This window comes from Musa acuminata, chromosome BXJ1-3, assembly GCF_036884655.1.
Source record: "Musa acuminata AAA Group cultivar baxijiao chromosome BXJ1-3, Cavendish_Baxijiao_AAA, whole genome shotgun sequence".
Taxonomy (NCBI): Eukaryota; Viridiplantae; Streptophyta; class Magnoliopsida; order Zingiberales; family Musaceae; genus Musa; species Musa acuminata.
This window is the reverse complement of record NC_088329.1, coordinates 45712558-45728873: the sequence shown is the minus strand read 5'-3', so window position 1 is coordinate 45728873 and position 16316 is coordinate 45712558. Positions and strand designations below refer to the sequence as shown.

General features: G+C 39.5%; 1 protein-coding gene and 1 pseudogene across 1 annotated transcript; both read right to left on the bottom strand.

The window, feature by feature from the left end:
* Nucleotides 1–643: 643 nt before the first annotated feature.
* On the bottom strand, nucleotides 644–5453 carry LOC103979731 (nucleobase-ascorbate transporter 2). Its single transcript, XM_009395918.3, has 14 exons — nucleotides 5093–5453; nucleotides 4906–5003; nucleotides 4397–4573; nucleotides 4194–4294; nucleotides 3838–3913; nucleotides 2827–2886; nucleotides 2533–2717; nucleotides 2361–2457; nucleotides 2179–2265; nucleotides 2012–2070; nucleotides 1834–1925; nucleotides 1673–1750; nucleotides 1420–1580; nucleotides 644–1084 (listed from the first exon to the last, which is right to left on the bottom strand). The coding sequence occupies exons 1-14, from the start codon at nucleotides 5184–5186 to the stop codon at nucleotides 872–874; spliced, it is 1578 nt and encodes a 525-aa protein (XP_009394193.1). The 5' UTR covers nucleotides 5187–5453; the 3' UTR covers nucleotides 644–871.
* A 958-nt stretch (nucleotides 5454–6411) lies between these two features.
* On the bottom strand, nucleotides 6412–14253 carry LOC103980042 (protein MALE DISCOVERER 2-like; annotated as a pseudogene).
* Nucleotides 14254–16316: the final 2063 nt, after the last annotated feature.

The window sequence follows — 16316 nt, the reverse complement described above, 5'->3', positions numbered from 1 at the left end:
CTACTACCATGCTGACTAAAAAATTCTTGAATTGTTTGTTTGTTGTTGCGAGCATCTCAAATCATCATCACATATCCTTTCTCGGGTTCTTTCAGCTAAGATCAAGTGTGGTATCTGTTCTATAAATGTTCATTTCTACAGAAAAACCTTCTTCCCCTCGTCCAACCGTACCTGGTCGTGTAGTTGTTTTCAGTCCTGTTATTAGGTACAAGAGAAGCCACCGGCGATGACTGAGGTCAGAGAGTTGCTCCGATGGATTCTAGCGAGAGGGACCATTGGACTCTGTGACACAGTTTTTGACTTCAGAATGGCAGTAGTCAGCATTGACACAAAGGGTAAGGCTGCAACCTGTGCCTAACGAGTAATGACTGAAACAGATCAGTCGGAGCAGATGAAGAACAGTGGAAGACATGGGAAGACCAGTGCAAGCTGTGGCATGCAGTATGAGTGCAGGTTGATTGAGCATAAGGCTCGAGATCATTAACAGCTTTGCAGAAAGAACATGGTGGGACGTCTGGTGCATGCTCCACCAGCTGGCACAAGAGGTTGTCGAGGGAAATGAACGACGACATGGTTATGCTGATCACGATAAGAATTATAGTTTCCTTTCCTTCAACTCAATCTACCCTTTCAACCCAAAAAAAGTTCGAACTTGAACTATGCTGATGATCTTTTGTTCCTGCAAACACATGATCCTTATAACATCATTTCTAGTGGACTTCAATAGCTGTTACTATCGCTCGACGAATCCAAAATATACATGAAACGACTACGAGTCCAAGCAATCACCCAGTGGATTTGGCCAAAACCTAATTCTGTACCCTTCTCTGCTCAACGATCTGAGTCTCACCAAGTTCTTCCATCAGCAAGCTCATGATGGAGGAAAGAAACGGTTGAGGTTAAAGGGGAGAGTATAGAACTCCTCATTCCTGCTGTCTCCTTGGAATTTTCGAAACCTAGCCCACCATGCCATGCCTCGGTCGCCGGCAGTGCCACTGACGTCGAGTGTGTTGTCCAGGAAAACCGCAACGATCAATGCCACGGTCGGTGGGGAGGAGAAGATCGTGTTTATGTAGTCATTGAACTGCAAAAGGACACAGATCAGAAACATGCAAACACAAAGAAGTTTTCTTCCTTTTTCGAGACTGATTCTAATAAAAGATACTCCTGAACCTAAGTTACAGCTCCCTACTGTTCTTGCATGCTGTAACTTGATCTTGATGACTGTTTTTGCCAAAGACTCAACTTACAGCTTGCTGAATTTGATCAACTTACACTCAGGTAGCTCCTAAATGCTTGACAATTATGGATTTCTTTTAGAGATTGTGATCATTGGTAATACTACATAGTATCAGATGAGATCACTGTTTAGTCATGTGAGATCGATCTATTTCAAAGGCTGGTAAATTAAATACATACCCATTCTGCGTTGGTGTGGGCTGGACCACGCTGAGCGCTCGAGGTGTACTTGAAGAAGTACTGAGGAACAGACAGGCCGAGGAAGATGGAGACGCCAGTGATGAAGAGGTTGCGCATGGAGTTCATGTTGGTGAACTGCAACAAGGAGAGCCCCACCGCCGCTAGAACAGAGAAATCCAAAAGACAAGATATCAAGCATTGGTCTAACACACACTCTGTCTAAAACTAGAAGAAAACTAGAAGGAGAACATACCCACGATTCCGAATAGAACACAGTAAACAGCAGCAAAGATGACGAACGGAATGGAGGCAAATAAAGCTCCAAATTTCCCTACGTCAGAAGAGTAGATTCAATATGTTTCCACAACGGGGAAACCTTATGAACTGGATTGATACATATAGCTCATCACTCACCCATGATGGAGAAGAATATCATGAAACCAGCTGAGATCTGAATGACCCTACGACTCCCAACTCTAGTCGATCCGAGAAGCCCCAAATTTTCCCTGATGTATTCCCCGGTTAGAAACTTGATAAAGAGTATCGTCATGTTATGTGCGAAAAGATATAAGAACATGAAGTATGAACTCACACAGAGACAGTTGAACCAGTTACAGTGCCAAACAGCCCATCAAGTAGGATTCCAATTCCCTGATCATTTTTGAAGGACAAGAACAGATAACACAATTCATTCAAATGCTCAGAATTAACTTGACAAGAGAATTTCGCATATGTTGATCCGATGAGGTAATTAATTACCTGCCATCCAATGCCTCGGCTCAGGACATGAGCAGGAGGAGGTGTTGCACTAGCCAGGCGGGCTGCAGCCTTGTAAGCACCGGTTGACTGCAGCAAAACAAGAGATTTATCAGCTTTGGCAAGAACGAAAGATGGCATTTGCACCATCAGAGATAATGGAGTTCGGCATCACCACTGCTTACCTCGATCAAGGATGCAAAGACAGCAGCCATCATCCCAAAAGAATGGCCAGCATCAAAAGTTGGTGCACCCCATTGTAATGGGTATGGAATCTTTATCCTAAAAGCCTTGATGTGTTAGTGTAACGCGATGAAAGACATTACAGAGAACGATAAAAACAGTTTGGAGGAATACCAGGGAGCAGAGGAGATGAGGTTGGCACGGTCAGTGCGGCAGTTGACTTGGGTGCGCTCGGGATGGTGTTTGTATGCACCGCTAACCGTAAGCAAGTGGGCATAAACCCAGATGATGGTGATGGTTATCAGAAGAGAGAACCTCTCCAATATGGGCAACCCTCTAACATGTAGGTGCTTCAGATACTGATCAAGTTTACAGGTTTGGTTTAGAAAGATAGGAGACATGAAAGAAAGATTTTGAAGTCAACTGTGCTGTGTTCTATAGTTGAATCACCATAAGATAAATCTGTACCTGGGAGGATGCAACGAATAGGATGAGCATCGGAACACCAATCTCCACACATCTCCCAACCTGGTGCACGAACAAGCTAAGACTAACATAATTGAATGTATTACTGAAATCTTCATCTCGTAGAGAAATTTCACTTTTTTATATGGTTTTTAAAGCAATCATATCTTTTGTAATACCTGCTAAAGATATTTATCCTTAATTTTATGAATCACAAGTTGAAGAGGGAAAGACTAAATTAGAATCCTAATGAAGTCCTACACATTTCTGGTAATTCTGAGGCATCAAAATACATGTTGACATCAATTTTCGTTGTCGCATATTACCTAACAAACAATATTATTCTTAAGAAACTATATTCAAGTACATCAAAGCAATAATTTACATCTTGATATGTCATTTGCCATTGTTTTAGCCTATTTTACATCCATGTATGTCATTTGCCATTCTTTTAGCAATATTTCTCATCCTTCAATTGGTGGTACCTTTAACAAAAAAAATTTACGAATGTATTGGAAAATCTTCTAATGTTAATCATCTGCCACAGAAATGTTCATCCTGGTGAAAATTTTGCAGGAAAAGAGCAAACATGTTGGATTGTTTTACCAGATAATAAATTCATAAGCATTTGGTAACAAGTCATTTTTTTATTGTAACTCTAAGAACCACCTTTGGTACTAGCTTTTGTGAAAGGTAAAGAATAAGGTTTTGGTTTCCAGTCAAGCTGAAGGTTCTGTAGCTACATTTTGTTCTCCATCTGACACAAGTACAAAGCTGATGATACATTATCGCAATCAGCAGGCTGATTAGAACAATGCAAGATCGATGTTTTCAGATAGGTAAAAGATCAATGTACACAAAACATGTGTTAAGATGCACAATTAGCATCCATATGACTGACCTATTGAAGCTACAATAAAATGCATGCTATGCAAAACTGAAAAGCTCGCCTATATCTTCATGTCTACAGATCTTACAGATATCAAAGAGAAGGAGAGGCAATAGAAGCAGTACCACAGGGAATCCTCTGTCGAATAACCCGAATCCAACCAGTGAAACTACCGGCACCATTCCCAGAGGGCTGAAAAATCTGAACCAGAAACACACAACATAATTACATCAAACAAATAATATGCAGACTATCTCAGCAATTATGTCTATCACTTGCTCAGAATTGTCCCTCTGTTAATATTTTCCATGTGATCCATTTGTTGGAACTTTCCAATACTAAATTGCCAACTTACTTTACACAGACTGGCAAACTGATTTTCTCGATCCGCATGATGATTACTAGAACTGATCGATTATGCTGCCAGGGAAAACACCAAGAAACAAGGACACATCTAATGATCATAGAGAAGTAGCTGTACCTGGAACAGATACCCCACAACTGGCTGTAACCCAGAATAATCTGAATGCAGGAAGAGACAATTAAAGCTCCTTGTATGGCTCTCATGGTTTGGAGGAACCTCTGCGAACATGCAAACAAAGCACTGGTCCAAATTATCCACATGGAGAACTAACAAACTGGGAATATATTGAGTGAAAATTCAATATTAACTTGTTGACTTACTTGATGATCATCGGTTATCTGTGTCAGGGATGAGTCGTGAATTATAGATATGATCGGAACCATAAATGCGTATGAACCACCAATCACAGTTGGAAGGCGAGTCCCGAATAGGGTCTGAATCAGTGTATTTATTCCGGTCACAAATAGCAGTGTCTGCACAACCCTAACCTTATCATCCTGCAGCAGTGGACTCCCTGATTACTTTCAACTAGTTGACGAGTTAAATCTGAACAATCTAATGTAAAAGATGCAAATGACACCAGAAGATATTGATCGTGTTAGACTGATGAACAAAGAAGCTAATTAAATAGTATGGTAGGAAGCATCCTTAAGCATTCATTTTTGAAGGAAAATACAGTGATTAAATGAACAAAAAAGATGGTTTCATCAGCAGAATACAACTAAAGACGGAAGCAAATAACTAACTTCTGAAGAGAACACTCCAAAGGAGAACTAGAGAAATAGGAAAAAGGTTGGATGGGATTGCAATACTAGTAAGCAAGTCTTACATCACTTCCCCCCATCAAGGGTACCAGAAAGGTTGGGATCATCACCGCTGTGCCCAACGCCAATACGTAATGCTGAAATCCCAAAGCAATCGCCTCACCTGCAATCGAGTGCGCAGTCACAAACGCTCATGCTAGTACAACCGGAGAACAAAAGAGCAAAAGGAAGGGTATCAGTAATCTAACAGACCCCAAGAAGGATTGGAGTCGATGCAGTACTCGAACCCCTGGAGTTGATCCATGGGCGGATGCGTGATGATCTCCTCCGGCTTGACTTCCGCCATCTCCAAGAATCACCAAAACAACACCCAACCGGGGGAAGAAGGATTGGAAAGCAAAGAAAAACCCGACCTTTTTCGGGTCTTCCAAACAGCACCAAGATGGAATTTTTCCGATTGCTCTGCGGCTGAGGAGTGGAGCAGCAAAAGAGAAAGGTGGCCTCGGGTGAAAAAAGCTGGAGAATTGTTGATGAAAGCTGAGATAAAGAAGAGGTTTCCAAAGGGGCACAGAAGATGAGGACGAAAGTGGGCGGGAGAGAGAGAGAGAGAGAGTCGCTCGCAGAGAAAAGGATGGGGGGAGGCAGGATTCGAGACAACACCACCCACGGAATCACCTCCGTTCGCCGTCGTCTATATATCTCCCTGTCGTGTGCGTCTCCATGGGAATTTGCCCGTTGGTATTTTTGCGACGGAAATGTGATGACACGCACTCGTGTACAAACTCGGAGGAATAGAAAATGCAACGCGAGTTACCGTTAAATAGACGGCCTCTTTCGCCGTCTGTGTGGAGAATAAATCAAACAGAAGCATCACAGATGGATTCAAATCCATGTCTTAACTGCGGGAATTGCTCTTTAGGTTCAGTAAACTAAAGCTGATGAAACGACTAAAATCGAATCCGATTGATAATTAAACGTAAAAATTTTAATTGAATTGTTATTAATATTGAAAGCTTAAGATATTATAAAAATGCTCCGAGTCAGCATCCACGTGACAAAAGGTTGGCGAATCTCCCAACGTTTACGTTTCTGCTATAAGATATTAAGCTGCACCCAACTCTCGCTAAAATATTATTACCAGTATCCTTGGATCCATGATTACTAGGCTCTGAAGACAGGGTAGGCACGCTGAGGCACTTGATGATCATGGATTATATCTTCTTCTTTGTGACCACTTTATGGCCACTGTGCTACGGGACTCGGGAGGCAAGGAGGCTGCTAGCGAACGAAGGAATGCTTGTATACAAAGAGCAAAGGATTGCAAAAGCTGTGGATGCAGTCCGAGGCAAAGCAAAGTAGATTCCAAGATAAGGAGGAGGCTTTTTGGCTTTTGAATTATTTGTGGAGATTCCTCTCTTTTTCTGCTGTGAAAGAGTTGACGATGATCTGACTATGACTATGTTGATGTCTGACTTGAGCTCGACTCGTCCAAGAAGGAGCTCGGCACAGTCAGCCATTCTATAACACACACACACACAAGCATGGTTATCACTAAGACAGTAGAAACTCAATTTGAAGGAGAAATGCTAGAGAATTTACACTCTGAATCATTTAATCTCGGTCCCAAATGCACCAACCTTCAGCAGTCGTGCAAAGATGGCTACACATATTCAAGTTCGCAGTGAATCTGTATCGACACTCCTTGGTCTCTCGCAGGACCTACAGGAAGACCACTTGGTTCACAGTCGATTGCTATGGCTAAAGAAGAAGCAGATGGATCTTCCATGGTACAATAAAGAGAAGAAAGATAAGTGGACTGAGGTTTACATGATGATTGACTGAGCCATATACCAGATGGTGGTTGCCGCATAATTCTGCAAGGAAACAAACTACGTGTTAACTTGCTTCGACAGATACGATCTCCACCTCCGCCCACCAAAGTGGAGAAAGTTGCTACCTCGGGTGAAATCTGTATCACATCCCTCGACTTAGAAGTAACTTCTTTCATGGTTGGCCTCTTCCTGCGATCAAGATTGATGCAATCTCGGATGACCTCGCAAATGGTTTCCAGCTCCTGATCTTTATGGGTTTTCAAAGTGGGATCGACCAAAGAGCCAACACCACCATTACCATTTAAGTACTCCACAACCTGTTGTTTCAACAGAGCAGGTATCTTAGAGCAAGTACCACGTTATCTATTCCTCTAAGAATAGAATTAATTATTGCAGTAACACTTGTGAAAGATGGAGGAGCAAAATGAATCCATAAGGTTCTCCATGGTTTCTAGTATTGTGAGATATGTCGGCTTACCAAGTTCAGAAGGGAGACTTGTTCTTCAGAACATGGCACCTTCCCAGAAACTATTTCTAATAATAGTATCCCAAAACTGTAAACATCGTTTGCAGGATCAGCAGAAAGGGGTTCGGAGTGATCAAGGTCATCATCTCCATGTGTCTTCACGTTGGCAAAAATTTCTTTCCAAACATCAATGTCCGCAACCTGTACATATACATCAAATCATATGTAATGATCAATGTATTCTTAGTTAGCTGATACGATCATAGATATCATTGACAGTAGAAGAAATGTATTGGAACTTCGCCTTAGCAGCAAAATCCTCTGAAACAAAAATCGAGCTTGACAGCAGGTTGAGACGTGGTATGGGTGGCTTCAGCTCGTGCATGTGCTGCAGACAGTAGGCTGTCCCCATGATTATCCTCATCTAGCACTCTAATCAAGATGCTCGAATTCTTCCACTGCACAAAATTAAACATTCTATTAGTCTGTCTATCATTTATTGCTTCAAAGTCAAGCTTTCATCGAATTTGAATGCATTAATCCTTCTTACCATGAAGATGCTCATAGAGTGTACCATTGGGTGCATATTCAAGGACCATCATTCTCATAAATGGCTCATTCTCCTCACAGTAACCAAGGAGACTGACAAAGTTTTTGTGGTTCACACGAGATAATGCATCTATCTGTATGTCCAAGATGAGAAAGACATCAATGCACTGCCCTTAGGACAATGTAACATATTCAGTGTGCATAGAGTAGGCAATTTGCTACAAAAATACCAAGAATGAAAACCTTTTTTCTGAAAAGCATTTCTGAATGCCTTGACCAATAGTTTGAAGATGTGATGGTGGTGGATACAAGTGCTATCTCGACCCTACTTGATAATGTTCCCTTATAAACAGTAAATTCTGGATGACTGATGACAATGTTGCTAAAATCTTCACAAGCAGCTACAAGCTCTGAGCCCTTCATTTTCGGTACCCCTGCATAAGTGAAAGAGAAGACATAAGCTGTGCATTCCATATGTGAACTAAGCAGAAGCACAGGCTTCCTTGCCACCAGTGCATTAGAAAAGGTGGAGTCAAAAAAATTTTCAAGGACACACTGAATAGAACATATTGTAGGTAGATAGCTGCATGGTATTATTAACTATCAAGTACTACTAAAACTAACTAAAATAATAATAATATAGTGTTTAGTAAGATATTTGGTGCTTATATATGCCTTGGAGTATGTGCATTACCTTCAATCTAAAATTATTTTACCAATAGAAGAATGCTTCCCTGTAAAGATTCTGATCTTACAATGTTAAATAACATTTTTTTCATACAAATTGTAACTTTATACAAATTATACACCTACTTATCTGCAAATAGGATCATTTGAAGTGTTTACCTAGGGTCATAGCTTCAATGAGCTGCACTACACCTTCCCATCTTTGGAGTTACAACTATAAGTTACAAATGATATGTTAACATGAGAAGAACCTAATAATACAAATATTTTTTTCTTTTCATGCTAATCACACAAAAATTGAAACTATTAGTTATCTCTGATGAATTACTTATATCCTAAAATGTCGATCAATTATCATATCCATAATGTCCAAACATAGGTAGAAAGGGATTCACCTGTTATAAATGCCTTCTGCAACTGACCACTTAGACCAGTTTTCCAAGGACCTATGTAGCCACACCCTTGCTGCGGCAAACCAAAAACATGCATGTTCCTAGGGTAAGAAGTAAAGCAGCCATTGGAAGAACAAGAATGTACATCCATGTTGCTGATTTTTTACTTGACCGAACATCATTCCCCTCATAATTGGTCGTCTCTGTTGGTGTAGTCTCAGGATGAGATACGAATGGACTTGGGAGGGGCATAGGAGCTGGGGCTGGGATTAGCTTAGATTTGTTTCTTATCGCAGGAGATGAGCTGCTTGCAATAGGTGGAACACTGACAAGTTGACTTACAGAGCCAGCACTTCCTGGAGCAGCATGTAGGTTCCTGGTTTCTTCAACCAGTCTACTGCGAGTAATATGTACATGTATGCTTGACATTAGATATGGCTCACCAAAACCAGCTACTGTCCATAAAAATTATAATTATTATTTCGTTAAAAATATTCTTGTGGTCAAGGATATCGGGACAGTATATAATATGCACTTATGGCCTACATTATTGCTTCTTTCATTCTGTCCATCCAGAATGCCTCCTTTTGATCTGAAGCTTGAAAGCAAAACTCTTCTGCAATTGAGATGATTTTAAGAATTTGTCATCAGTGAGCTAATTAGCTATTGCTAACATAAAAACACACAAAAAGAAGAAGTATTCTTACAATGGTGATATCTCAAAGATTTGTATGATTCTTCTTTTAAGCCGAAACAGAAAGGAGTTAACATTCTTCAGTTTCTGCCAACCAGTCTCCCAAAAGCTGGTATTTACATAATAGCAGTAAGTGTGTGGAGTGTGAACAATGAAATCCATCCATTCAATTTATACATATTGAAACTCGTTCTGTATGAAAAATATGAGCCAGCCAAATGCAAATTTAGTGATATACACAGAAGCCAATGAATAATCTTAACAGGAAATTGTTCAAGTCCCTTGGCATGCCCAATTTCTAATAAGAAGCTGTGATTGACAAGAGCTTTACTTTCCAATAATTTGATGGAAATTTAGTTTAATTCTGGTCATTCTTAATATGTTTCTAAAACCCTTCCCAACCAGTTAAAAACATTAACTTTGCATACAGATTGCTGATGGCAGTTAGAATGTTAAAGCTAACAATAATAAGAAAAAACAATTACACAAAAAATATTGACAACGTCTTATCACAGACTTAGTTGGTCTTGCCTAAGTCCTGTAGCATTGTGATAAGACGTTGTCAATCTTTTCCACTGTTACACAAAAGATACATAAAAAATTTACCTTTGAAACTAGGATAGGCTTTGCTCAGTATCTTTTATATTATCATTAACTAGTTGTCAGCTATTTTGTGCCTTATCCCTTGCTTCAACATCATCACTAGCACATGTAAGTTTGTAAGGATAAACTAATCGCTACTTTTGTTGGTTCAACTGCCTATAATATAGCCTAGCTACACTGAAGAAGGAATCTTACAAGAAGCACTTGACATAGCCAAGGATATAGGAGGATTGAGTCTAATGGCTTGTTTTCTTACTGTAATTCTACCAGTAGAAAGTTAACAGAAAGAAATATTGAAGGTCATAACAAATCCTACAGTGCAAATTATATTCAGCCTTAAGAGTCATTTGCTTGGAAAAGGAGAACCGATAATACCTCCATGCTTATTAACATGCAAATTCCCATAAACATGTAGAGAAATGAATGGTGGCTTACCAATGCTTAACCTTCCTGTTTACTCGGCCCAGGTCATTAGTCATACCACAAGAAAGGTTTTGATCATGCATCAAATCAAAGTGCATTTTAGGATTTTCTATCAAAGGTGTGCTCCCTTGGAATTTGTTATGGCAAAGCAGACTGCAAAAGGAAAGGATGATTTTTAACTCGCAAAATTTTCTTAACTTTTGAGGCAAAAGTGTATTGCAATAGGAGACTCACAGATGTTTGAGAGATAAAATTTCTCCAATCTCCTTCAGAATTGTACCATTTAGCATGTTATTCCTCAAGTCCAAGAGTTCCAACATGGTTAATCAGTTAATCCTCCAATCTCCTTAGAGATGACTACAGAAAATTTGTTCCCATAAAGCACTCTGCTGAAAGAAAACTAGTTACAAAAACAATGGAAGTGCACTAAACTTAGTTTGACAAAGCTATGATGACCTGAAGTCTGAATGATGATATGAGAGCCAAAAAAATTGTGTCGAAAAATGCTGTTATACATTTGATGTGAGGTTTATTTTTTGGCTACTGCATCAAACTTAGAACAAGTATTTTAAGGTCTTTATTGCATTGTCGTAGTCGTTGTTGTTGTTGTTGTTCTTGTTGTTGCACATTAATTAGTTATGCCCAATGTACAAAGAACTGAGGTCATCCCAAGAGTTTTTAATATGAACAAACAGATTTATTGCCTTTTAATATCATTTTGTGGTCTTAGGGTTATGTCCAGGATGAGATAAATTCCATCCACAACAGGTCTATTCCTCGCAAATCTGTTATGTAAAAAAAAAAAAAGAGCATGTTACAATGGGAAACACATGAAAAAAAAAAGAAATCAGATGTCTTTGTGGAAGACTGATACCTGATATTCACAACAATGATACAAAGGTGTGGCATGTAAAATGTAAAGATGATCATATCATATCTGACAGCCAGGTGTAAACCTAGTGGTTTGTGTCCTTTTATTTTGCGAAGAAGTTCCATATCATAAGTTTGGAAAGGTGCCATTAGTTAGATCACCAAATGCATTATTTTGCTACAATTCCTATTTCAATACTATTGTTTTCTTTTTTTCTCTTCCTACTGAGATGCCTATGTCAACACAGCAGTGCACTAGGACATGTTGACGATACCAACAATGAATATGCCATCAACAAGATAATCCTTGCTGAAGAATGTGTCACCCTAAAAATAGAAGAAAAACATAATAAAATGCTTAGTAATTATATTTTATGGAAGATTCCTCTATGATACAAAATAAAAATAATGGATCTATCACAAATTGATTTTAATGAGAATAAAAAACAAGAGATGGCACAATCTCATGAATATTTCCTTCATTCCTGTATGCTCATTTAACAGATTTCTGTCCCTGAAAAACTTTACATGAATATTTGAATATCTCAAACTAAGTTCTATTCTTATGGAATTATGGTTCCTTCTATTCAATATTGTGTATATTTAGGCAAAGAGAAAAAACTCTCCATGCACATATATGTCAATGATAGTTAAATATGAAACTAAAATGCAACTTACAGAGCTCTCAAGTTACTGAGCTTCCCGAGTTCCAGTGTCAAAATTCCATGGAGAGACAATTCTTTTGGGCTCCTGCAAGTGTGCAACATTATTAGATATAGAACACATCAAATGGTATTTTAAATGTGCAATGAAGCCTTCGTTTTTGGAAAGAAAGATGAAAAACAATGAAACAGTAAACTAAGGATACTTTGTATGTCTAAGTGCTTTTGTTACAAAAGTTGAAATTAGTATCTAATTTTCAAAACAAGAAGTCAGTAAAAATGCATCATTTTTGGAAGCAGAATGATATTCTTACCCACCTATCCAAATATGATTATAAAACTATTAGGGAAGCTTCTCTCTGAATTTATTTTCCACCATTCATAGTAAACCGTACACCTTCTAGCATACTTTGCAGTGATAAAGAACATGAGAACCTTGTATCAAAGTTCAATCAGTGACAATTCAGAGACTAATATTAGGGTTAAGTCAATGACAAATCTCTTCCAGAAGGTATAATTGGACTGTGTCAAATTAAGGGAAAAGGTTATATATATATATATATACATATATATATACATATATATATACATATATACATATATACATATATACATATATACATATATACATATATACATATATACATATATACATATATACATATATATATATATATATATATATATATATATATATATATATATGTGTGTGTGTGTGTGTGTGTGTGTGTGTGTGTGTGTGTGTGTGTGTGTCACAAGCTAAGCACCTTATATCAGTAAGGATTGCCTAGTAGCAGGCAGTGCTCCACCAAATTGGTTTCAACTTAATTAGTCTTTCTAAGTAATCACTTATTTAGAGCTTTACATAATCTGCCCCACCTGAGTTTTCTTGATCTTGTCTTTTATTTTCTGTATTTATTTCTTTGGATGTCATTCATCATCTTTTAGAGTTTTGGATTATCTACACAATCTCAAACCCCTTATATTACTGAAGATTGCACTTGTCGCCTAAACTAACTGGAGTGACATGAACTAGGAAAAATACTTTTTAAAAACTTTTTTTTGTTTTCTTACTGTACTGTCCTTTCGAAGGCAACTCAAGGAGAAGTTTCTAAGTCATGGTTCAGCTAATATCAGATTAATCAAAGTGCATGACAGAATACATCCAGATATATGGCAAAGTCTGCTCATGTCAGCATGAAAGGATGCAGACATCAGAGAAGCTACCTCCAAATTTTGAGATTCAATACTAGTTGGAGGCACAGTATATTTTTGCAGAAGGTTGAAAGAAAATGAAAGCTATTACATGTTTTAAGACAATTGTTGTGCAGGAGTGGTCTATCAGTCTGTCAATTGTTGGATGACATTTTTGCATCCGTTTTGATATTTCCTGCTCAAATACATCCATGTTCATAAACAGATGACACTCAGTTGCGAAGAAGAACAATGCACAACAAGAGAGACACAATAAAGGGGCCAACGGTCTTACAACGTGATTACTTTACCATCGACGCAACGAACACCGGTCCATTAGCACGGGTTGTCGTCTCTGGGATTCCAATTCTGCAATGCCCCAAATGGATCAGACTCCACTCTCGAGCGGAATTCCAACAGAGCCAACCCTTCACCAGAATCCAACCTTTTTTAAGGTACCATCATCATCATCAATAACACAGTCACTAGTACATCGAGAAATTAACATGTATGTCTACCTTCGAGATTAATCGACAAGCACTCGTTGCTGATGACGTAGATCATCAGGAGCACGCATAACACCTTGTGCAAATGGAACCAGAACATATTCCATCGATCCGTCATTCCCCTCAAATTCGATATATGAATCCTCTTCTACAACAACCAATTTACAAGGACTCCCCCTCTTCGACCTCTCGAGGTCGAAATCGACGTACCACGATCGCCGGTTACGAACGGACACCTTCGATCAAGCCGAGAGCTCGAATCTTCAATCGGTGTCCTTCAGCTTCCGTCGCCTGCATTAGCAATCCAACCAAACTGAGAAAGAACACCCAAAAAACTCAAAAGATTTCTCCGCTTTTGGGAGGAATCCAAAGACGCTTCCACCACTATAAATCTGAGGAGTATAAAAGGGTTGAAAAAGAAAAAACTAAAATAAAAAAAAGGTGCTCGCATGGATCGATGACGATCAAAAGGAGAGGCGGAGGAGGGCTTGGGGTTGTCGGTTGCGGGAGGGAGTTCGAGGAATGACGAGCTCCGTTTCCGGAGGATGTGAAGTTTGTTATTATTATTCTTATTATAGCATTATTAATTTTATTATCGATTTTATCATTAAAAATGTTAACATTAAAAACTATAATAGGAAGAAAAATGGCGAAAATAAGATTAAATAGAGGCGCGCCATGTAGAGATTACTCCTCTCCTTTTTTTATGGACCTATGTGTATACCCACCTTGTGATTCGTTATGGAAGGGTTAACTCCAATCACAAGTGGGGTTTCTGAACAGGTAGGTAAGCTGCCGTGTCCTCCATTTGAATGCTTGGTCGAACACGTTCGCTCATCATGACGCAGCTGCTTCATTTTTTTAGAATATTTAATCGGATAAAAAAGGAAAAAAAAATGAGTGTTCGTTCGGGTGTTTGGGGCGGTTGGGACCCACAACTTCGACGGGGCCGCGGGAATCGTTGTGCTTTACCCCTTTTCCGCGTGAGCGTGTGGGACGTGGGCCCGGGCGCCGCCGTTCGTTGACGGTCCTCTCGTCGTTTGCACGACTATTACAGCCGTCTGATGACATGGCGGCTACAGTTGACTTATGTGGAGGTGGAGCTCACCCTCGTGGACCCTTGTCATAGTGAAGTAGTTAACGTCATGGGTCTCTCTCGTAGAGCCAAACAAAATCCGACATCACCTGTGAGCTGCACGAGTGACGTGGTTCTTGACGGTAGCTCGAACGTGAGGATTTAAGTCGTGGTTTCACCTTGACCAGTGGATTATAGTAAGACGACTTTGATTTTGAGAGCATGAGATTACTAAGTTGTTTCTAGATTCGGTAATTCATCTCGTTCACACGCGGGAATACATGTTGATAGGAAAAGCGATGACATAGGTATTAAATTGATGACTCATTCGATCGTGGATCCTCGTTCGAAATAAACACGTGTGCAACGGCTCGTGTTGCTCGCTCGCGTAATCATCGATCGAAGTATGATCCTCGAGAAAGTCACATGAGTTGATCATCAATACCCAGCGACCAAGCTCACCTTGTCGACTTTCCCCTCGATTATGTCGTCGATCGCTAGCAACCCATTGCAATCAGTGATAATTATGTAAGGGCTTGCATGCTTAATCACATGGAGCATTAATCCTAAACGATACGATCTAACTATCCTCTCCAGGCACCTAACACTAAGCCTCATCCCTTATCCATTTCAAGCGTGGTCTTGCCCTGACAAACAACGTGCCCTCGGTCATCTTTCTTTGACGCAGCCGTTAGAAAGATGTATTCACTTAATGTCGACATAAATGAACCTCTGAGGATGCGAGGGGCTCCAATGAGGATAAATGATCGATCACACCATCGACAAATAAGTTATAAAAGTCAATCCTCGAAACCAAACATGAGGGCAAGGGGGCTTAATCCAAACTCTTTCGAGCTTTAAACCCTCTTCATCTACTTTACTAACTTAAACATTGAAAGGGTTGGGTTGGGATATTTCCCCACACCGACAGCTTGTGCAGGACCCTGACGCGTTTAAGGAGCACATTAAGACGATGTATAGCACTTCTAGATAAGGCAAGACGCATCTCAGGATGACCCCAAGCTTTCTTTAACAAATCAATCATACTTCGAGACAATTGCAGGTCAATCATCGTCTCAGAAGTCCACCTATCACCTCAACTTCTCGCTCGGATCATATCCACATGACCCGCATAGATTTTTCAAACAGATTCATATCTTCGAGACAAAACTAGATCGTATTGACTCTTTTGAATAATGACACGAAGGCAAACACATGTCATCGTGACTTGCTCTTAATTAGGAGGCTTAGCGGTACAGTGCTCTTTTCAAGATTGGATCGAGAATAAATCGCATAAGAAAGTTTCCTGGAAGCTTCGTGATGGAGGTGAGCCTGGTCACAACAAGTTCGTGGCATATGAAACGAAAATCAAATCAACGAACGAAGGACAAACAATACATGAGTGAAAGACTTGTTATAACACTTCAATAGTAGCTAATATTGTCCCAAATCGGAGGTTGCATATGAATCATGTTCTTCTTATTGATAATAATTGAACAAAAAAATTAAGAAAAAAGGTTTTA

Bases quoted from the DNA above. Each gene is read 5' to 3' on its own strand.
- LOC103979731 (XM_009395918.3), bottom strand. From the start codon at position 5,186: ATGGCGGAAGTCAAGCCGGAGGAGATCATCACGCATCCGCCCATGGAT. The intron at 5,004-5,092 runs GTCTGTTAGATT...ACTCGATTGCAG, and splicing joins CGACTCCAATCCTTCTTGGG to GTGAGGCGATTGCTTTGGGA. The intron at 1,751-1,833 runs GTGAGTGATGAG...CTTCTGACGTAG, and splicing joins GATATTCTTCTCCATCATGG to GGAAATTTGGAGCTTTATTT.